The sequence below is a fragment of the Panthera pardus genome, unplaced genomic scaffold (assembly GCF_024362965.1).
Source record: "Panthera pardus isolate Hobbes unplaced genomic scaffold, ASM2436296v1 HiC_scaffold_8, whole genome shotgun sequence".
In the NCBI taxonomy this organism is placed as follows: Eukaryota; Metazoa; Chordata; class Mammalia; order Carnivora; family Felidae; genus Panthera; species Panthera pardus.
In genome coordinates, this window is record NW_026527013.1 from 61,537,784 (window position 1) to 61,559,988 (window position 22,205).

Here is a 22,205-nt window from a genome sequence, read left to right on the forward strand (position 1 = left end):
CTGGATAAGTTAGTTAAGCATCTGACTGTTGGTTTTGGCTCAGGTCATGATCTCACGGTTTGTGAGTTCGAGCCCCACCCATGACAGGCTCTGGCTGGGAGTACAGAGCCTGCTTGAGACTCTCTCTCCCTCCTTCTCTGCCCCTCTCTGCTTGTGCTCCTCTCTCTCTCAAAATAAATTAAAACTTTAAAATAAAGAACTGCCCAGTGCATAGTAATTGTTCAAAAATACTTTTTAAAGTAGCTAAGATGAGGGGCACCTGGGTGGCTCAGTCGGTTGAGTGTTCGGCTTTGGCTCAGGTCATGATCTCCCGGTGCGGCAGTTCGAGCCCCGCGTCGGGCTCTGTGCTGACAGCTCGGAGCGTGGAGCCTGCTTAGGATTCCGTGTCTCCCTCTCTCTCTGGCCCTCCCCCGATAAAAAAAGATTAATTATGAGTACTCAGGAGAACGAGGTGTCACTAAAGCAAGGATAGGAAAAAGCGGACAACTGAAAGAGTGAGAACAGTACTTGGAAGGTACCAGCAGATCAGAGAAGGCGCTTCATCCGCTAAGGCGCTACAGCGACCTGTCCAGCGTGGGCGGGCCCTCTTTTCCTCCAGGCCCCGCCCCTGAAGAGACCCCGTTCACCTCCCGCCTCCGCCCTTCATGACAGGCCCTGCCCCCAGCCAGGCCCCGCCCCTCCACCGGCCCCCTCCGCCAGGCCCCGCCCCCTAGCCAGGCTATGATACCCCGCGTCTGACAGGCCCAGGCCCCGCCCTCAGCCCTGCCCCCCCATCTGACTGGCCCCGCTCTCAGCAAGGCCCCGACCCCAGCCGGGTTCTGAACTCCCTCTACCAGGCCCCGCCTCTCCTACCGGACCCCTCCCCTCTGACAGGCCCCGCCTATCGGCAGCGCTCTCCATTCTGTTGTGACCTCTCCGCCAGGCCCCGCCCTCCAGTCTGGTTCTCACACCCCACTCTACAAGGCCCCGCCCCTCCGGCTGGACCCCGCCCCTCCGCCGGGCCACCTCCACCAGGCCCCGCCCCCCAGCCAGGCTCTGACACCCCCCCTGACAGGCCCCGCCCATCAGCCGTCCCCGCCGCCACCCGGGCCCATCCACTCCATCAGGCCCCGCCCCTCCATCTGGCCACGCCCCGGCGGACAGCGAGCAGGAAGCTTTGGAGGCTCCGCAGGCGCGGCGTTCGGAAAGGTGTGCAGGGGGCGCGGGTCGCCGGTCACGGTCCCCCGCCGCCCGCGCTGCCCGCCCGCTCCCGGCTCGGCCCCACTCGGTCAGCCACCCCGGCCCGCGCAGGCCCGCGGCAGCCCCGCCCGAGTGCCGGCTCGGGGCTCCACTGCTCTGGCCTGGGGGCGGGGCCGGCGCGCGGCGTCATGCATATGCATGAGCGGCGCGGCGGCTCCATTGTGCCCTCGGAGCGGGCGGCGGCGCGATGGCGCGGGTGGTGGCGGCCGCGGCCCCGGGGCGGCGGGCGGCGCGGAGGGCGGGCTGAGCGCATGGAGCGGCGCGGGCCGGGGGCCGCGGCGGCGAGGGGCCGGGCCGGGCCGGGCGGAGGTGAGCGGGCCGGGCGGGCAGGTGCGGGCGGCGGGGGCGGCAGGTGCGGCAGGTGCGCGCGGTGGGCAGGTGCGGCGCCCCGGGCCCGGCGCTGCGGCGCCTCTGCCCCGGGGCTCTGGCCGCGCTGGGGGTGGCCCCGGCGCCCACCTGCCGCACCTGCCGCGTGCGCGTCGCGGTTTTGGGCCCAGCGACCCCGTGCGCGCCGGGAGACCCTCACCTGAGCCTTTGTTGGGGCTGGTAGCCGGCCGATCGCCCGACGGGTGTGCGCGGCCCCGGCGACCTCCTGCGCGCGGAGGGTGACCCCCGGCCCTCGCCCCACCTGGCTCCGCCGCCTCCGCCCCGCGCTCTGGCCGGCGGGCTCGCCTTCCGGGCTTGTCTTGGGCCGTGCGCGCCCACCGTCCAGCGACGTGGGACCCACGCAGGTCTGCTTCGGGCCGGCGACACTGGCCGACCTTTCAGCCTCCGGCCGCGGCTTCCGTGGGGACACCCCTTTCCAAACGGGACGCACGAAGCTGAGGCGGGAGGGTGTATTGCTCCCCCGACCTGCTCCCTTCCTCCTCCGCTTTCCCCCTCTGAGCTGCTCCCAGCCATCCTCCCTTCTCCCCCTCATGACCTGCTTCCTCCCTGTCCTGGTCCCCTTTCCCCACAGCCCTGCTCCCCTTTACTCCCTCCTACCCCCCCCCCCACTTGCTTCCTCCCTGCCCTGCTCTCTTCCTGATAGTTGCAGAACATCTATGGCCACGTCTGTAAGTCGTTTGTTTTATCTCAAGATTTCGCAGGGACCTACACAGAACACGTGACTTGATCTGTAAGCCGGTGGTGGATGTAGAGAGAGTGAGCACAGACTCACCAACCAGACCCTGGCTTGCTAGCAGCGGGGGCCTCTCCAGGCTCAAGGGAGGTGCCAGGATCCGTGCAGGGTCTTAGCCTCACCTGGTGGGATACTGGCCTTGAGGACCTGCCATGCCCAGGGGCTGGTTACTAGCTGGGAAGAGAAGTCGGGGAGGGGGGGCGGGGGGAGGAGATGATGAAGGACAGGCAGGGTGTGCCTGGGGAGGACTCCAAGGGCAGCCAGGCTTCCCCATGGCGTGTCCACTGGTGGCTGCCTCCACTACAGCAGTCAGGGCTGCTGGCATAAATGCAGTCATGTGTCTTCCTCTTTCCTCAGTCCTGGGGTGGCTACCATGTACCCATTTTACACATTGTAAACCGAGGCTCAGAGTAGTGAAACCCTGTAGCTGGTCTCTGATGTGTCTGGTGTCTGGGCCATTCACAAATGCTCCTTCCTGGGTGTTCGGACGACTCTAGTTAGCTGGTCAGTGTTGGGACCTCGCATGTAGAGCGGTAGGACCTGCAGACACCAGAACACCTGAGTCTCCACCTTGTGCCGTCGCGCTCACTGGAGCCGTCATTTCTACCTCCTCTGAGCCCATTTGACCCTGGTGTCCCTCCGGTTGGGGACTCGCCCTGGAACCATGGGCTCCCTGCTCTGTGACCGTGGAGTAGGCCTGCCCTCCTGGGGTCAGGTGGCTTGTCATGGGGCGTGCCGCCCCTGGGTGACCAAGCGGCCTGGACAGGGTGGAGTGGAAGAGGCTGACCCACATTAACGTCTGCCTTTGGTTGGCACGCAGGAGCCTGGGCACAGCTGCTCTGAGGCCCTGGGGCAGGGGGCCTGAGTGGTGAGTTTTCTGGAGAAAGATGGGGCGCAGAACCAGAACCAGGGCAGTTCTGCCGAGGGGTCCCGGCTTCCGGCTGGCACTGGGGCACAAGCCCCGTGGGCCCGCACCGGTTTTCCTGGCTCTGTCTTCAAGGCCAGGAAGTGGGAGGAGGGTCTCCACTCAGAGGGCACCTGTCCATTTGTGGGGAGCAGCAGGTTGTGGGGTGCCCCACTCGGAGAGTCTGGGTCTTCTCAGGGAGGAGAGCAGACTCAGTTTGGCAGGAAGTCACACATACACCCAAGCACCCAGGCGTGCAGGAGGCTCAGGGGGAACTGGAACTGTCTGTGGTCTCGTCCGTGGCAGAGAAGTCTCGGGGGTGATGTAGGAGGCCTCCTGGGGCCCCTGCCCTGCCCCCTCCTCCCCGGATCTCCGGGGCTCTCAGACTGGGGTCCCTGCGTCAGCAGCAGCCTGACCCTGACCCACAAGCTCTTTAGAAACAGGAGTCTTCCGGCCCCCGCCCTCCAGGTGAGTGTGATGTGCCAGACAGGAGGCCCGGAGCAGAGTGGAGCACCTGCAGTCTTGGGGCTCTGCACCGGGCAGGGGGCTGGTCTCCCCCCTGCTTCTGGGACAGCTGAGTGGGCCCAGCCAGCCCAACCAGCCTGGGCTAAGGGAGCATTGCCGGGGGCTTCTCTGTGGAGACCACGGGTGGTGGTGGTGGTTTTTCAAGTCAACTTGTATTCTGAGAGAATTCCGGATTCACGTGCAGCTGTGAGAAATCACCCTTGTATCCTTTTCCCGGCTCCCCTGGCGGTGACGTCTCACCAGACGACGGGCATGTCACACCGGGATGCTCCGGGAATACGGGCCAGATGCACATCTCTCCTTCCACACCTTCTTCTGTTCGCACCTGCTTCCCTCCTCCCCACCTGGCAGCTGGGCCCTGCTCCTCGCTTCTGTGATTTCATCATTTCAGGAACGTTACATAAAGGGAATCATACTGCGTGTAACCTTCGGGGACTGGCTTTTTCCACGGCTCGATCCTCTGGGGATTCCTGCTCGCTCTTCCTTTTCATGCCCGCGGGCTGTGGACGCCCCACGGCTGGCTAACCTCACCTGAAGGGCGTCTGGGTGGCCGTTCTTGAGCTGCTAGGAGGAAGCTGGTGTAGACACGCGCATAGTTTTCTGTGAACCTCAGCATGCATGTCTCGAAGAGGAGTGCAGTCGCCCGGTTGCCCAGTAGCTGTGTGCCGACTTTCACAAGACGCTGCCAGACTTTTCCAGAGTGGCCGCGCCATTTTCCAGTCCTACCCGCCGTGGGTAGGAGATCCAGTCCCCCCAGTCCCCCCAGCCCCGGCACTTGGTGGTGTCACTGTTGTAGCCACTCTGATAGGTGCATAGCGATGCCTCCATGTGGTGTTAGTTTGCACGTCCCCAGTGGCCATGACGTCGGATGTCTGTCTCTTCCTGGGCCGGCATGCCGTCCGGACGACCTCCTCGCTAAAATGTCTCTTTGTGTCCTCTGCCCATTTTCTAGCTGGGGTGTTTATTTTTCTTTTGAGTTTTGAGAATTCTTTATATATCCTAGATACTAGTCCTTCGTCAGAGATGCGACTTGCGGGCATACCTGTCGCTCTGCATCAGCAGGGCCTTTCTGAGATGACTCCCCCTCTCCCTTGTGAGGACTGCACTGGTGTCACATCTAAGGGCTCTTTCCTTGGTTCCAGGTCCCGAAGAGTTTCTCCAAAGGTTTTATCATTTTCTGTTGTTCATTTACATCTGTGGCCCATTTCAAGTTAATTTTTGCACAAGATGTGAAGTTTAGAACTTTTGGTTTCGCTTGTGGGAGCCCCGCGTTACAATGCCGGTTTCCTCCGGTGCCTGGTCTGTGCCCTCTGTGGTCTGGTCCATTGGTTGGCAGGTCCACCCATCCATATCCACGGTGGCCGCATCACTGTCCTGGAGTTGGACGGTAGGGACCAAGGACGCCAGCCTGGCTGGGTGATCCTGGCTCGCAGGCCTGTGTCTACCCAGATTCCTGGGGCCACAGCCTTCTGGACCCACTGACTCCTGCATTTTCTGGCCTCTGTTTCCAGAGTGGGACCTGGTCTGGGTGGCAGGGGAGAACAGCGTTCAGAGGGGGAGCAGAGCCAGGTAGGAGGCAGACCTGCCAACTGTTCCTGCCCCACCCCCGGCTCTGCTGCGGCTCCGGGACCCACTTACCTCAGTGCTCAGTGGCACGAAGGGCCGAAGGCAGAACCACCCGTGTCACAGTTCCCACTGTACCCCTTCCCTGCTCTGGGTCCCTGATGAGGGTCCCCCCACACACACCTCCAGGACTATTTACAGACGACATGGTAACGTTGAGGTCCCTGGTCAGCACTCAGGAATGTGAGTCACGGGCTTGGGTGGGTTCTGGGGCGACTTTCTCACTCCTAGGCCAGAGAGAGGTGCTGTGAGTGCTGGGGTGTCTGGGTTGAGCCACCACACATTAGCTTGTCCAGGGTGGCACGTGTGCATGCTGGGGGGGGGGGGCTTGCAGCCCCTAAAAGGCACTGGTGCTCCAGGACAGAACCTGGACACCAGGAGGGCAGAGTCCCCCCACCTGGGATTCCCGGGGACCCCTGAGAACCACAGCCAGTGCGCCTCTGTGGTTGGGTCAGGCAGATGTAGGTGTGCAGCATACCCCTGGGGGTGCCAACAAGGGCTTGGGCTTGCTTTTGGGGGTGTTGAAGGATGTGAGTGCCTGGCCCTCCCTCCCTCATTTTTCTGAGACAGCAGTTGGAGGGGGCGGTGAGCCTCACACAGTAGGAGGACGCCCCCTGCACGGGCACATGGGTCCCAAGAAAGTTTGCCAGCCACTGCCGCCGTGTTCCCCTTGGCCCCTTGACATGCCCTTGGGCTCGCACCAACCCCCTGCCCATTGCTCCGTGTGTGCATCCCTCCCCTTTGGGGACCTCTCAGTGGGTGTCACCGTGGCCCGTGGGGGTCAGGTCTGCCTGGCCCTGTGCCCACGTCAGCCCTCAAGGGGCTGTCAGCCATGAGCACGCAGGTGACCTGTACTCCCTTCCCCAGCCCAGGGTGAAGCCAGCAGCTGGCTGACCTTGCTCAGCCCTGTTTAGCAGAGCCCCCTCCCCAGAGTGGGCAAGTCTCAGAGCCTGAGCAGAAGGTGGCTGCCAGCTGGTCCTCCTCTGTTCTTCTCTGCTGGCTCTGGCCTTGGCCTCCACCCTGGGGCCTACCTGGGGGATTCTGGCACTTGGGTCCTGGGAGTTCCCTGACTTTAATGGATATCCAGGCTTTCTTGAGGGAGGGGCGTGTGAAAAGGATCTGGGTCAGAAAGCCTGCTCTATTTCAGGGGCTGTGAGTAGCAGGGCCTGGCCTGAAAGGGTTAATGCTGGCTTCCAGGCTGGCTTTAGGGGTGCAGAGGACAGAGGTTTGTCAGGGTGGGCAATTCAGGCTGAGGCTGCCCCCACCCCCACAGTGGCCCTCAGACCCCGCTGTCGCCCGGCCCTCCATCAGTCAGAGCAGAGCAAGGGGGCCTGGTGCTGGGGGTTCCCGGCACCCCACCGACAGCCCCCGGCCACTGCATCTCCACTGACGTCCTCCTCTGTCCCCACAGCCAGAGCAGCCGAGTCCCACGTAAACAGCTGTGAGGACTACTTCCTGCCACCCGCAGACCCGGCCTTTAGGCTGCCCGAGGCTAATGAACCCCATGCACCCCGTAAAACCCGCCCTGCCCCCCACACCGCACGGGTGAGTGGGTCTCCTGCCGCCCTCCCTTCTCAGGCCTCGGGTACGGGCAGGGTGGCAGGGCAGGACCTCTCCTCCCCCAGTTGCCAGCCTCCCCAGCCAGGGGTCTCAACACCCGTGGCCTCCTGACCTGGGCCTCCCCACCCACCTGTCTACTTGCAGTGATGGTCCATTTGCTTATGAACCGGTGCCTTGGCAGCAGAGCGCCACTCAGCCAGCAGGGTCGCTGTCTGTCGTCACGACCGTGTGGGGCGTCGGCAACGCGGCACAGAGTCAGGTGAGCCTGCAGTGGGGCCACCCCCGAGAGCTGCCAGGGCCCCCCTAGACCTTAGACAGAAATGGGGTTGGGCTCCCCGAGTCTGCCCCATCCTTGTAGACGAGTCCCCCCCCCACATGTTGTGTGGGACTTCTTCCCCCGTCTTTGGGCCTCTGCACCCCTGCTCTCTTCCTCTCCTTCCTCCCTCACCTCTGCCCCCAGCCCCTCACTGCCAGGCCTCTCCTTTGTAGCCCTTTAGAGCAACTGCAGGAAGTGAGTTGTTTGGATGATTCCCATTGGCAATTCTTGCTTCCTCGCAGGTTTTGGGGAACCCCATGGGCCCTGCAGGGAGCCCCCCCGGCAGCTCTGTAATGCCTGGCGTGGCAGGTGGTGGCCCTGCCCTGAACTCCCCACAGTGCCTCGGACAGCAGGCGTTTGGCGAGGGCGCTGCCAGCAAGGGCTTCGTGCAGCAAGGAGTGTATGGCCGCGGGGGCTACCCAGGGGGCCCTGGCTTCACGGCTGGGTAAGCAGGACCCCTGACCTGTGAGGTGTGCTGGGAGTCCTCTAGGTGCAAAGCTTCTGGTTTGGCAGGTGCCTGGGACCATGTGAACCAGTCTGTTGACTGTTGTGAGTGTGATGCTCTTGTGGGCTCCCACGGCTGATGCTGGAGCATCTAGACAAGAAGGGGGCCCCTGGGCGACAGGCAGGGAAGCACTTCTGAGCCAAGCCATCTGTGTCTCTCACAGGTATGCGGGCGGCCCGGGGGGGCCAGGGGGCCTGGGTCTGCCCTCACATGCCACACGACCCTCCACCGATTTTACTCAGGCTGCAGCAGCAGCTGCAGTGGCTGCTGCTGCGGCCACCGCCACGGCCACCGCCACGGCCACCGTGGCTGCCCTCCAGGAGAAGCAGAGCCAGGAGCTGAGCCAGTACGGAGCGGTGAGGCCCAGCTGCTCCTCCTATGCAGCCCACACATGTGCTGGTCTGGAAGGCAGGGACCAGTCGGGCAGCTGGGTTGGGGACTGGGGATGTGCACACAGAGAGACGAGGGGGTTGAGGGGGCGCAGGGGGCAGCTGGGCAGCACCCACAGTGGTGGGGGTGCTGAATGGCTCCTCTCTTTTCTCCCCAGATGGGGGCCGGGCAGGCTTTTAACAGCCAGTTCCTGCAGCACGGAGGTCCCCGGGGGCCCAGCGTCCCTGGCAGCATGAACCCCACCAGCGTGGGAGGGCTGCTGGGCCCCTCTGGCATGAGCCCCATGGGCATGAACCCCACCCGGGCAGCAGGCATGGCACCCCTCTATGCAGGGCAGCGCCTGCCCCAGCACGGGTACCCTGGGCCTCCCCAGGCCCAGCCACTGCCCCGACAGGGGGTCAAGAGAGCCTACTCCAGCGAGGTGAGTGTCCATTCCTCCCTCATCCTGAGCTCCACCCAGACCCATGGTGAGGTTGGGCATCTGTGTGAGAAAAGCGGCCACGCCTCATGGAGCGGGCACCACATCCTCCCTGGGACCTGGCCTCCCCGACACCTGTTCCCCTGGCATGGTGCCTCTTTCAGGTTTATCCAGGACAGCAGTACCTGCCAGGAAGCCAGTACGGACCCAGTGCCACCCAGTACACATCCGGTGCCGGGCCGCCCCCTGCCCCATCCTCCTACCCTGGGCACCGGCTGCCCCTGCAGCAGGGTGTGGGCCAGTCCCTGTCCGCCTCTGGCCCAGCAGGACTGCACTACAAGGTAGGCATGGCTCCTCCGGGCCCGACACAGCTCCTGCTGGGCCCTGTGCACTCAGGGTGACCAAGAAGCCAGGAGCTTCATAGGGTTCCTGACCAGGGCAGGGATCCAGCTCTGAAAGGACCCTCTGAAATTCATATATCTTGTTGGAAATTGGGTGTAGGGAGCAGTAGGCAGGCCCCCAAGTCACTTGAATTTCATTGTGGAAAAGTGTCTCCACTCCCTCCACTCACCATGGAGAAGCCCAGCAAGGCCTGGGGGGGGGGGGGGGTTCAGCCTCTCTGTGGCTCTCCCAAAACCCCTCTGACACATGGGGTCATCTTGTTCTCTATAGTAGCATTTTTTTTAAATTACACAACGATACGTGCTCCCCGCAGATCACATGGTAAACTTCAAAAGTGTACAAAGAAAACAGGCTAGTGCCATGTGTGTGGTGGGCTCCCTGCCCCCAGCCCACTCCTTGAGTCAGGTTCAGGGGCCCGGTGGTGGGCAGGCTGGGGCCCCGGGCGCACACCGTGTTTTCCCTACAGCCCACAGAGCAGTTCAACGGGCAGGGTGCCAACTTCAACGGGGGAAGCGTCAGCTACAGCCAGCCCGGCCTGAGTGGGGTACGGGCACACGGGTGGGCGGCTCTCAGGGTGGGCACGTGGACAGAGGGCACCCAAGCAGGAGGAAGTGCGGGTGGCCAGCCGGATACCCCTGCCCGTTTCTGTTGTGACCGGTCCCAGCGGGTGCTTCGAGAACAAACTCCACCCCCCACCATCCCACCTTGACTGTTTGCTCAACCCCACAGCCCACCCGTTCCATCCCTGGCTACCCCAGCTCCCCACTGCCTGGGAGCCCTACGCCACCCATGACCCCCGGCAGCAGCGTCCCCTACATGTCCACCAGCCAGGAGGTCAAATCGCCCTTCCTGCCGGACCTCAAGCCCAGCGTGAGCTCCTTGCACCCATCACCCCCCAGTGAGTGTCACCTGCTCTTAAGACGGTTGGGCGGGGGTCCCAGGACCCCGGAGTTCTGCAGGGAATGTGGGGGTGGGGGGCCCTCAGTTTCATTTTGTGCTCCTATAACTCTGCACATCCGTTCAAGGTGTTGATCTTCTCCCTAGAAAAATACCCACACACGCAGAGTTCTGTGTATAATTTCAGGGGATTTATGGGCCTCCTGAGGTCCACTCCTGGTTAAGAGACCCATGCTCTGGGGGAGACCACCACACAGAAGCTGGGGTCCTAGAACCCTAGCTCAAGCGCTAGGATGATGGCAGGTGGTCTGTTCACACCTTAGCCTCGCACCCCTTCTGAAAGCGCAGGAGCACCCTCCTTTCTGGGTTTGGGGCACGTTCTCCAGTCATAACTTAGGGGACATGGGGCCAGGTGACTGAGGCAGGACAGAACAGCGGGAGAACCAGGACAGAACCAAGATCCTATTCCCGTTGGGGGTGATGGCCGGGCCCAGGACCCCAGGGGAGATGCCGCCCACACCAGCCCGAGCGGGAGGATGAGGGGACCTGCCCACCCTCCCCCCCCCCCCCCCCCGGGGCCCTGCCACAGGGGTGGCCTGCTCATAGCAGCGTGTCGCAGGCAGCGGCCAGGGTGACGAGCTGCGGCTGACCTTCCCGGTGCGGGACGGGGTAGTGCTGGAGCCCTTCCGCCTGCAGCACAACCTGGCTGTGAGCAACCACGCGTTCCAGCTCCGCGACTCTGTCTACAAGACCTTGATGCTGAGGTGAGCGGGCCCTGCGGCCCCCGCCTAGCTGCGCAGCCCCCTCTAGCGCCTGACCCTTCTCAGAGGTCCCGCCCCTCCGGAGGCCCCGCCCCCAGTGTGGCCCCGCCTAGAGACCCCTGCTGAGTGCCTCCGCCCCACGGTGAGGTCCCACCCCAAGATATTCCCTCCCACCCACGCCCCACTCCATGAAGCCTTGCCCCTCAGCCACATCTCAGCGGCCTGGTGCCTGGCTCCTGGCTCCGCCACACAGTGTGACCCCGCCCTGCAGCCCCCTTCCCAGAGGTCCCGCCCCGCCCTTGTGGCCCTGCCTAGCTGCGCGCAGCCCCCTCCGGCTGCCTGAGGCTTCTCAGTGGTCCCACCCAACGGCCCCTTTCTAGGGCCCCGCCCTCTTGCCCCATCCCCACTGTGGCTCTGTACCGAGCCCCGCCCTGCAACCCCTGCTCAGCGGCCCACCCCTCGCAGGCCAGACCTGGAGCTGCAGTTCAAGTGCTATCACCATGAGGACCGGCAGACCAACACCAACTGGCCGGCGTCGGTGCAGGTCAGCGTCAACGCCACCCCCGCTCACCATCGAGCGCGGCGACAACAAGACTTCCCACAAGCCGCTGTACCTGAAGCACGTGTGCCAGCCGGGCCGCAACACCATCCAGATCACGGTCACAGCCTGCTGCTGCGTGAGTGCCTCCTGGGCCTGCAGGGGCCTGGCTGTGCTTGCCCCCGACCCCAGCCCCTGCCGAGAGAGGGGACCTCCCTCCTCCCTGGTGAGGCCTGCTCACCGGGGCCTGGCGCTCTCGCTTACTCCCTACAAGACGGCAGCCTGTCCTTCCCCAGGGGGAGGCTGACCTGAACCCTCCCCGGCTGGGGACTCCAGGCAGGCCCAGGCCCTGCACAGACACCGAGGTGCAGTTTGCAGGGCGTGCAGGGGGGCTCTTGGGGGTCGGTGCTCTGACAGGCCGCAGACAGACAGCTAGTGCGGGATGTGGGGGTGTGGGCCGCGCCCCTGACCCTCCTCACCTCCCGCAGTCCCACCTGTTCGTGCTGCAGCTGGTGCACCGGCCGTCCGTCCGCTCGGTGCTGCAGGGCCTCCTCAGGAAGCGCCTCCTGCCCGCGGAGCACTGTATCACCAAGAGTGAGTGGCCACCCGGTGACCAGCCACCACATGGCACACCCCCACATCTGCCGGGGCTGGGGACTCGGGGGGTAGGGGCAGCGGCTGGCCCAGCTGGCGGCCCCTCACTCGAGTCCTCTCCCCGTGCACGCCAGTAAAACGCAACTTCAGCAGCGGCACCGTCCCTGGCACCCCTGGGCCCAACGGTGAGGACGGGGTGGAGCAGACAGCCATCAAGGTGTCCCTCAGGTGCCCCATCACATTCCGCAGGATCCAGCTCCCCGCCCGAGGCCATGACTGTCGCCACATACAGGTGGGTGGTCCAGAACTTGTGACGTGCAGCGGTTTCCCGCGGACCCTCCACCAGCAGGTGACCAGCCAGCGGGTGGGTAGCCGGCTCCCCCACGTGCTTCCCAGACCAGCCCCCATGCACTCACCAGACCATCCCCCACGTGCTCCCCAGACCAGGCATTGGTTTCTTGGAGCGCACCCCATGGTTCTTGGAGCGTTCTTGTGTCACATCTCAAGAGGTGTCAGTGTGGCGGGTGGGGTCTTCCTGCCCTGGCCAGGAGCAGCACGCACAGACCCTGGCCCTAGTTTCCCTTCAGCACCGTGTCCCGGAGGCGGGTCTTTGCCAGCACAGATACCCTATTCTTTGGCCACAAGGCACTCTAGTCCCAGGAGGGCTGTGCTCTCCCGGCTGCCCCCAGGGCCAAGCACTTAGCATGGTGCCCCGGGCAAGCCTGGCCCACGTGGCTTCTCAACATTCACGTAACTCAGCCCGAAACCACAAGGCTCAATCGCAAAGTATGGCCCGGTTGCCCCTGGCACCCGTGTGAGAAGCCATCTCTCCTGCTCCCCGCAGTGTTTCGACCTGGAGTCCTACCTGCAGCTCAACTGTGAGCGGGGGACCTGGCGGTGCCCTGTGTGCAAGTGAGTGTCTCCCAGACAGTCCTCCCGGGATCCCAGGCACGGGGACCAACAAAACCCCAGGTTTAGGGGGTCACAGAGCAGACGAGGACGGTGCGGCTCAGGGCAAAAGTCTCACACACACAGTCGCTTTGTGCGAGGTCATCTCTGAGATCATCTCATAGAATAGCTTTACGTGGGGTCCGTGTACACGGGGTCATCGCATGCGGGGTCACTTCATGCCATGTGGCCTCAAGCAGGGTGAAAGAGCTGAGAAGTGTGCCGGGGCGAGGTCGGGCTAGGCCCCTGAGCCACATGCCTTTGGTTTCCTACAGCAAGACGGCGCTGCTGGAGGGCCTACAGGTGGACCAGTATGTGCTGGGTGTCCTCGTTCACATTCAGAAGTAAGTGTCTTCGTGCCGTCCCGCCGCCGGCTGCCCTGTGACAGCTCGGCCACGGGGCGGGCTGATTCCGGCTGCAGATGGAACCCACATCCAACCGGGCCTGGCCACCCACGGGGCCTGTGTGATGGGCCGTGCGGCTACAGGCGTTGGAGTGGAGGTCTGCTTAGAAGCGGGCCGGGGGCCGAGAGAGACGGCAAGGACAGCTGGTGACCAGCCATGTGTCCCTGCCCAGTTCTGACTACGAGGAGATCACCATCGACCCCACGTGCAGCTGGAAGCCGGTGCCCGTAAAGCCCGACGTTCACGTCAAGGAAGAGCCGGACGGGCCAGTGCTGAAGCGCTGTCGCACCGTGAGCCCCGCACACATGCTCATGCCCAGCGTGATGGAGATGATAGCAGCCCTGGGCCCCGCCGCCGCCCCCTTCGCCCCCCTGCAGCCCCCCTCGGCCCCGGCCCCAGCCCCTGGTGACTACCCCGGCCAGGGTGAGTGCCACGGGCCAGTGATTTGCTCTCTCCAGACCAGTCTGCTGCGGGCCCTGTGCCTGGGGGGGCCTCCTGGGGACCTGGTGGGGTAGGTGTGGCCACGCCATGTGGACGGGCAGGGGGGCCCGGCATTTGGGAAGGGAGGCTCTCTGTTGGCCCGCTGGGGGCCCGGCCCCACCTGACCCCATGTGTGGGTGTGCCTGGGTGAGGCCCGCTCCCCTGTGATGAGAGGAAATGCTCTTTTCTGTAAAACCCAGAGCTACCTGCGGAGAGCGTTGGGAGCCTGGGCCGCCAGCCCCCCTCACCCCCTGGCTGCTCCCCAGTGCCAGCTCCCAGGCCTCACCCAACATGGGCTCTGCTCTCAGGTTCCAGCTTCCTGGGACCCGGGACCTTCCCTGAGTCCTTCCCGCCTGCCACGCCCAGCACCCCGGCCCTTCCTGAGTTCACCCCGGGGCCACCCCCCAGCTCCTACCAGTCCGACATTCCTAGCAGCCTCCTGACACCTGAGAAGTCTGTTCCCTGCCTCCCAGGCCAGGTCAGTGCAAGCTGTGGGGCAGAGGGCCAACTCCAGGGGGCCAGGAGCTGTTCTACCTGGTTCTTCTCTCCTTCTCCAGATGCCGCCAGCGGGTCACCTGGACCCTGCCCACAACCCAGGGGCTCCAGGGCTGCTCGCCCCCAGCCTTGGAGGGGCCCCAGGGCCCCAGCTGCACCATCCAAACCCTCCCCCAGCATCCCGGCAGCCCCTGGGCCCAGTGAGCTCAGGCCCCATCGGCGAGCTGGCCTTCAGCACTGCCACAGGCGTGATGGGGCCCCCCATGTCTGGGGCGGGGGAGGCCCCGGAACCAGCCCTGGACGTGAGTACAGGCCCCATGCCAGGGAGCGCATGGGAGCTGGGGCTGGGGACGGTGTGTCCGTCGTCCCCAGGGTCCACATGCTTCATAGAAGGGAGGACACTGACGCCCTAGTGACCTCGAAGCCAGGACAGCTGGTCAGGTAGCGTCAGCTCTTTTGATGATGAGTGTCAGGTACCTGAGTAGCCGTGGGATGATTCTGTCCAGGCAGTTGGCTACAGGAACCTGTGTAGAGTCCCCAAGAAGATTGGGCTTGCAGAGGACCACACTGGCCTCGGTGTGGTTTGAGCTGACCCACAGGTGTCACGTGAGCCAAAATCAGTGTGTGCACTGCAGGTAACGGTCTTTCTCTCTAATAAACCGAACACCCTGAAGTTCAGCGGGAGAAAATTAGAGCAGCTCAAAGCAGAATATCCCAGACACTGGAAACCCCACTTCTTGCATTTGCTCTGTTCACATAGGGGTCCCCACATGGCCCCATGCGTGCCCCCTGGGGCAGGCGCTCTGTGTCCCAGGTTGTCCTTGGACAACTTGTATGGAGTGATTCCTGGTCAAAGAGCAGCCTTCGGCAGGGAGAGGCCCGTGCAGGCTGAGGGGCTCAGGCACAGGGTCCCCTGCAGGGGTGTGGTGGGCCTGAGGCCAAAGCTGCTGATGGCTTTGCTTTGTCCCCAGCTGCTCCCAGAACTGACCAACCCCGAGGAACTGCTGTCCTACCTTGGCCCACCTGACCTCCCCACAAACAACAATGATGACCTTCTCTCTCTCTTCGAGAACAACTGATCCTGTCGCCCCCGCCCAGCTGGCGGGGACACACCCGCAGATGCCACCACACCCTGCCCCAGCCACCTGCCCACCACCCCCCTCGGACCGTGGAGGCAGCTGCGCTGGGTGGGAGGGGACCTCAGACACCCCGCCCCCGCCCAGCTCAGCCCCACCCCATCCACCACCTGCTGCCCCCGACCCCAGCTGGGCCCCGTCCATACACACCTGTGTCCCCAACCTCACCCCCGGACCCAGCTCCGCCTGCTCCCACCAGCCTGCATCTTGTCCAGCGTTGACCCTTCTGTTGCAGTGACCCTGTGGCTCCCTGGCAAGGAGCAGGGCGGCCCTGTCCTGAGCCTGAGCTCGCAGTGGGAGCGGTCCGTCTTCCCACCCAAGCCTCAGGCCAGGGCCATGGGGTAGGAGGTCCAAAGCACAACAGTGTACATAGTGTAGAAACACTAAGAGCTCTGGGCAAGCAGCCGGGGACCCCGCGGGCTCCTGCCCCTCCTGGGTGCAGACAGTGGGGCAGATGACCGTGAGCTTCGGTCTCCCGGGGGTGGGTGCCCAGACCCAGCTCTGTGTACAGACTCCAGCGGGCTGCCCGAGTACCCCTTTTCCGTGAACGTGAAGAATTGGTCCCGCTGTGTTTTTTAAAACTGCCTCTCCCGCGTCCACCCCGGGGCCAGGCCGGGTGGGGGAGGGGGGGCCAGTCGTGTCCCCTGTCTGCCAGTCTCTATTAAAGGACTCCCTCAAGGTGGGCCTGGCCAGTCCCTCCTTTGTGCCCTGCCCGTGTTCCTCACGTGGGCAGGGCTCCATTCCAAGCCAAGACCCGGCTGTTCCTGCCTCACGGTAAATTTCCTGGTCTCTGGAATTTTCCAAGTTGGCCTCAGCTGGAGAACTATTTTGTGAGGTGTCACCAGGGCCAGGAGACACATCTGCCACCATGTCACTGTGCGTGGTCGTGCCTGGGGTAGGGAGCCAGGGGTCTCCGGAGGGGCCTTAGACACCAGCCCCAGGCGGCTCATGGAGGGTGGTCCTGGGCTCCCGGGTCCTCCAGGCCCCTCCGTTTGCCAGCTGCTTGGGTGGCCCTTTCCTCCTGGCCCCGAGGGTCTTCCTGTACAGCAGGTCTGAACCCTGTGGTGGGGTACTGAAAGCTCAGGTGTCCCAGCCCCAGGTGGCTTTAGCCGTTGACATCTCGGGACCCCGGGTGTGAGCCTTAGTGTCTGCCTGCAGCCTGTTCCTTGCTGAGGGAATGGGAAGTGCCACCCAGCACGGCAGGGGATGAGGGGGCCTGTCCAGAGTGCTGTCCCACTGTGGGGGGGGGGGCAGACCAGGGTGCCATGCGGGGTGTGGTCTCACTGGACATCCGTGCACCGTCAGCGTCTTCTGGGTGCTTCTGGGTGGAACGGAGAACTCTAGACCTGAGCTGAGGCAGTCCTCCCAAGGGATGGGCAGGGCCACATGGGGACTCCCCTCAAACAACGTGGGGTGACAGCAAGGTGCGATCGTTCACATAGGACGTGCCATTTTAGTAAAGCACAACACCAAATCTACCTTTCACGGGACTCCTATGTATGCGCTATAGTTCCGGGGGACAGCGAGGGCACACCAACCAGTGCTTCACCATGGGGGGTACCGGTGATGACCTCCTCCAGGTGAGTGGCAGCTGTCCTCATGCTTCATAGTGTCCTCATGTCTGCCATGTGTGTAATATGAAAACAAGCCGGCGGGACTCAGAGCACTGACCACCACCCACCAGCTCTTCTCAAGTGCCCAGGGTGACACCCCTTGCCTGAGGCCACGGGACAAGTCTCCATAAATTAAAGAGACAGAAATCCTATAAGGTACCTTCTCTGAGCCCAGCGGGACAAGGCTGTGTGTTACCAACAGCATTCCGGTGGGACACCGTAACCTTCCATGGAACAGTAACGAGCGTGGAGGTCAAACAACCGCTACGGTCCAAGGCGCAGAGGAGTACGGAGCCGAATTACAAGATACTTTGCAGCCAAGCAGGCATTAAGAGGCAACAGTGAAAGCAGCGACAGGAGGGAATTTTCTAGCTGCCAACAGCTCTCAACACCCCAACTCTGCACCTGAAGGAACTAGGGAAACAGTCCAAAGCCGCAGAGAGGAGGAAATCAAGGCCCATGCAGAGGAGGCCAGGTAAACGCGCATCTCTAAGAAGCGACAGAATGATCCGACCTGGAGTCTGACCGAGTGACTAAGGTCAGCAATAGGGCCGGAAACTGTGGCCACCGTCACAGAGAGGAGAAGACAGACAACCCAGTGTGCAGGTCCCAGGAGGCGAGGGGACCACAGAGTGCACACTCTAGCATGGTCGCGGAGCCCCTGGTCAACCTGCCCCCCAAGCACACACACACAAGCTGGGACCCCATGCAGCTCGGGTTCGTTTACCTGACATCGAGGAATCCCCCATCTTTAGCCTCAGGAGCCCCTTCCCTGCAGCGCGGCCCCTGCCTCACCCCCTCCCAAGCTGGGCCAGCCACAGGGACCAGGATGGGCATCATGACACAAGTCGGGACACCAGGCCCCTTTTGGAGGGAGGGTCCCTGGACAGGATCACTTGTTTTAGTTTACATCTGAGGTTAGGAATCACTGGCCACTTGCCCAATCCAGTTTTTTTTTTTTTTTTTTCCCAATCCAGTTTTTAAAGTTGGCATCTATGAATTGCCCAGATGCTAAGTGCAGTGGGCTCATGTGAAGTGACGCACCGTCACTGTCCCTGTTGTGCGGCCACCCACCACTACTTTGCTTCTGTCAGCAGACAATGACTTAGCATGGTCTTGAGCCTGTCAGTGGGGTCACGGGGCTGTGCCTCCTCGTTAGCTGCTGGCCACCCAGGCTGGCACCTCCTTGTCTGTGACGGGTGTGGGGGACGAGCTGACACCACTCCCGCCTCCACACCTCCGGCAAGGCCCCCTCCACTTGTTCCCTTTCTGTGTGCGTTCGCCACGGCTCAGGCTGCGAGTGACCAGGACCAGCTTGGAAGGGAAGGATGGAAGCTAGCCATCCTGAAAGGGCCACCCAGTGCCTTGGGGACAGCCAGACTCTGGCAGGCACAGCCCCGGAACGGCCTGCCCCCGTTGAGGGCCTCATTCTCCAGAGCAGCGGCTGCCAGAGAGCAAGAGACCCGCCTTTCCAAGCCCTGCCTGCTCTCGCCGACACCCCACCAAGGCCTCAGCCACCTGCTTTGCAGTGGGGGGGCTCTGGCCAGCTGGCTAGGGGGTCGAGACCAGGGTAGGGTCAGGAGTGCTCCCTGCCACAGGGAACAGGTACCAGAAGTACCACGGCCCCTGCTGACCTGTCACAGGCCACCCGCCAGAGACACACAGGCTTCTCCTCCCAAATCCAGGCTTCGCCTGACCTGCCCCTGCCCCAGGGGGCCCTCCTCCAGAACAAGTCGGGGCGCCTGCTGTGGCCACTGCTCTCTCCATGGCTGCCTCCGTGGCCCCCGTGCAGCTGATCACAGACAACTTGGTAGTGATCATTCCCACATGTTTTATTCACAATTTTTTTTAATTTATTTTATTTATTTATTTTTTTTTTTTTGAGAGTGAGAGAGTGAGCAGGGGAGGGGCAGAGAGAGGGAGACACAGAACCAGAAGCAGACCCCAGGCTCTGGGCTGTCAGCACAGAGCCCGACGTGGGGCTCGAACCCATGAACCACAAGATCATGACCTGAGCCGAAGTCAGACGCTTTAACCGAATGAGCACCCCAGACGCCCCCCGATGTTTTATTCAAAAACACTTCCATCTTTGCAAAGTTAAACAGCACAGGGAGCGTCTGCACAACCCTCGGGTTTGCGGACTGAGCATTATGCCACCTCTTTCCTCCCACCATCCTTTCGTGTAGCTGTGTTTTTTATGTGCACACAGTTGTTGCCAACTTTGGAAAGTCAGTTGCAGATGGACCTTTGGTCTCTAAACACCTCAGCTTGCGTCTTGGAGAAACAAAAATGTTCCCTTACGTGAGCACATCCAGTCCCACCGCGTCCTCCATCACATTTCAGTGTCCCAATGCCTTTTATAACTTTTACCAACGGAGACTCTGTCAAGGCTCACATTTTGCGACTGGTGGCTGTGTCTCTGCTCCCTCTAAGAGAGAAGAGCCCTTGGCTTTTTTCCCTCACGCTGATTTTCTGAACAATTTGGGCCAGTTGCCTCACAGAAAGGCCCACGTTCACCTGTATATATGGTCCTGGCAACGCTCAGTGCTTTGCCCTGTGTGTCCTGTCCCCTAGAAGGGACGTCTAGAGCTTGCCTGAATGCTCCTGGTCAGACAAGCCTTGGTTTTTTTTGAATACTTTATTTTTTTTTAATGTTTTTATTTATTTTTGAGACAGAGAGAGACAGAGCATGAACAGGGGAGGGTCAGAGAGAGGGAGACACAGAATCTGAAACAGGCTCCAGGCTCCGAGCTGTCAGCACAGAGCCCGATGCGGGGCTCAAACTCACGGACCGCAAGATCATGACCTGAGCTGAAGTCGGCCGCTTAACCGACTGAGCCACCCAGGCGCCCCAGACAAGCCTTGGTTTTTAAGTGTCCACCCTCCAGACCGTGAGCTCCATGGGGGCGAGGACCAACTTCTGTGTCGCGATTTATCCCCAAGCCAGCAATGTTTGTCCGAGAGATTAAGTAGGGACGAGGCCCCGGTGCCCGGAACGAGCCCCCCCACCCCATGGCCGGCTAAGCACCCAGCACCCCTACTGTCACCCGCTTGCGTCTCTCCAACCAGCCTGCCGCTGTCCCGGCTGAGGCCCTGTGCCCTGCAGGTGCACCGTGGGATGGCCGGCAGGTGTCCGGCGAACATGTGCTCCGATGAGGATTGAGGGCAAGGTGAGCCCTGATGGTCGGGGTCCCAGCATAGGCCTATGCTAGGAGCCCCTCCAACAACGTGATGGGGGTACCTCCCCTCCTCCCCCCCGCCTCAGGAGCGGCTGCTCTGCTCTCCGGCTGGACTGAACCGGCTTCCCACACCCAGCCTGCAGGACACTGCTCCTCTCTCCTGAGCGGGCAGGACGCGGCACCCAGACCCCAGGGCCTTCACTCGTGTGCGCAGGTTGGCAGCCGTGCAGTCTAAGCCTGGCTTGTGGTGGCTTCTGTCTCAAAGCCAAACCTTATCCTGACCGAGGCTGCCCAAGACCACAGAGCCAGAGGCCCCTGGTTTCCAGCCGTCTCACCAGCAACTGGCTGTCCGCCTTTGTGTCCTTTGACCCTCCCCATGGGAGCCCAAAGTAAGAAGAGCCGGCGGTCAGCCACGGGGGCCACGGTCCCCAGAGCTCCCTGCATGGGCAGGAAAGGCTTCTTCTGTACTGCAAAAACACACGCGTGGTGAAAGAAATAATAGAGCAGCCGGAGGGCTCACCCGGTGGTGGTGGGAATACAAAATGGTGCAGCCGCTTTGCAGGACAGTTGGGGGGGGCTGTTGTAAAACTGAACATATTCTCACCATACAGTCCGGCTGGCGAGCTCCTTGGTATTTTCCCCAAAGGAGCTCAAAACTTGTGTCCAAACAGAAGCCCACACACCGGTGTCACAGCAGTCTCAGTCATAGCTGCCACGACCTGGGAGCAACCAGGATTGCTGAGGAGTGTCCCTCAGCAGGTGAACGGATACTACACGGCGGTCCAGTCACACAGTGGAGTATTACTCAGCACTAGAAAGAAATGAGCCTTTGAGCCATGGAGAGACGCGGAGGAAACGTAAACCTTATTGCCCAGTGAAGGAAGCCAGGGCTACACACTGGTCCCAATTCTCTGACCTTCCGGAAAAGACACAAGTACGGAGACAGTACGGAGGTTGCTGGTTGCCAGGGTTTTGCGGGGAGCAATGAACAGGCAGAGTGCAGGGTTTAGCCCTGTGTGACACGACAACAGTGGGTACATGCGGGACACTTGTCCAAACCTGGAGAATGCCCAACAGCAGGAGGGAGTCCTCACGTCAAACGTGGACTTCGGGTGATGACGCATCAGTGTGGGCTTGTCGGTTGTAACCAGCACACCGAATCGTGGGGGTGGTGATGGTGGGGAGATGTGGGGGGAAATCTCTGTACGAAGCTTCCACTCAGTTTTGCTGTAAACCTACAACTGTTCTAAAAATGTCTATTCACAAAGTCTGTTAAAAATTTGGCATTTTACGTATTATTTTTAAATACCAGATACAAATTCTTAATTGTTGTCATTGACTTTATTTTTAATTTTTTTTAACATTTATTCATTTTTGACAGAGCATGAGCAAGGGAGGGGCAGAGAGAGAGGGAGACACAGAATCTGAAGCAGCCTCCAGGCTCTGAGCTGTCAGCATAGAGCCCCACACGGGGCTTGAACCCACAAACTGCGAGACCATGACCTGAGCTGAAGTCAGACGCTTAACTGACTGAGCCACCCAGGCGCCCCGTCATTGACTTTAAAACAAACAAAATGGCCTATGAAATGCCCAGAGTCTAAGAGACCCCCAAAAACGAACCACCAGAGTCCAGAGTCAAAGCTAAGCAGCAAGGGTCATTTATTGCAGGTTCGAACCTGGACCTCTGCGCCCTCGTTGCCGGTGACGCCGAGAGGTCCTGAGAGAGGTTTTTACACCCCTTTTATAGACAGGTACAAACAAGTCATGGGGAAATCAGGAATTTTCCACAGTTACAGAGCTGCGATTGGTTGGTGTTTAAAGTTGGACACTTAACAGTATTCGATTGGTTCCTGCCTTTAGGTCAGACCACAACCGGGGGGGTACGGGTATCACAATGATTGATCAGGAATACACGGATGTGCCAGGCAACAATGATTGATCAGGAATACATGGGCGCGCCAAGCAATTGTACAGAAGCGGAACAAGCTGGTTAAGCTTGGTTAGGTTTCAGTTTCCCGTAACTTAAGCTTTTAAGTTTTAATTTTCTCAGGCCTCTCACCTAAACAGGTGGGAAGCAGGCAGGACCCCTGTAAGCACATGTATGCCCTGCCCACACAGGTCCCCCAGCGGGTGAGGCCTGGGCTGCCACAGGCGCAGG

General features: G+C 61.7%; 1 protein-coding gene across 1 annotated transcript; it reads left to right on the forward strand.

Moving 5' to 3' along the window:
• The first annotated feature begins 1,395 nt into the window (after positions 1 to 1,395).
• Positions 1,396 to 15,933, forward strand: ZMIZ2 (zinc finger MIZ-type containing 2). Its single transcript, XM_053897071.1, is given in 20 exon segments — positions 1,396 to 1,548; positions 6,823 to 6,956; positions 7,116 to 7,230; positions 7,530 to 7,732; positions 7,956 to 8,148; positions 8,340 to 8,603; positions 8,765 to 8,941; positions 9,469 to 9,546; positions 9,732 to 9,900; positions 10,519 to 10,663; positions 11,126 to 11,222; positions 11,224 to 11,337; positions 11,687 to 11,792; positions 11,927 to 12,084; positions 12,637 to 12,704; positions 13,016 to 13,084; positions 13,317 to 13,567; positions 13,933 to 14,102; positions 14,182 to 14,421; positions 15,091 to 15,933. Coding segments are annotated over 19 exon segments (2,775 nt in total). The 5' UTR covers positions 1,396 to 1,548; positions 6,823 to 6,906; the 3' UTR covers positions 15,199 to 15,933.
• The last annotated feature ends 6,272 nt before the right edge of the window (positions 15,934 to 22,205 follow it).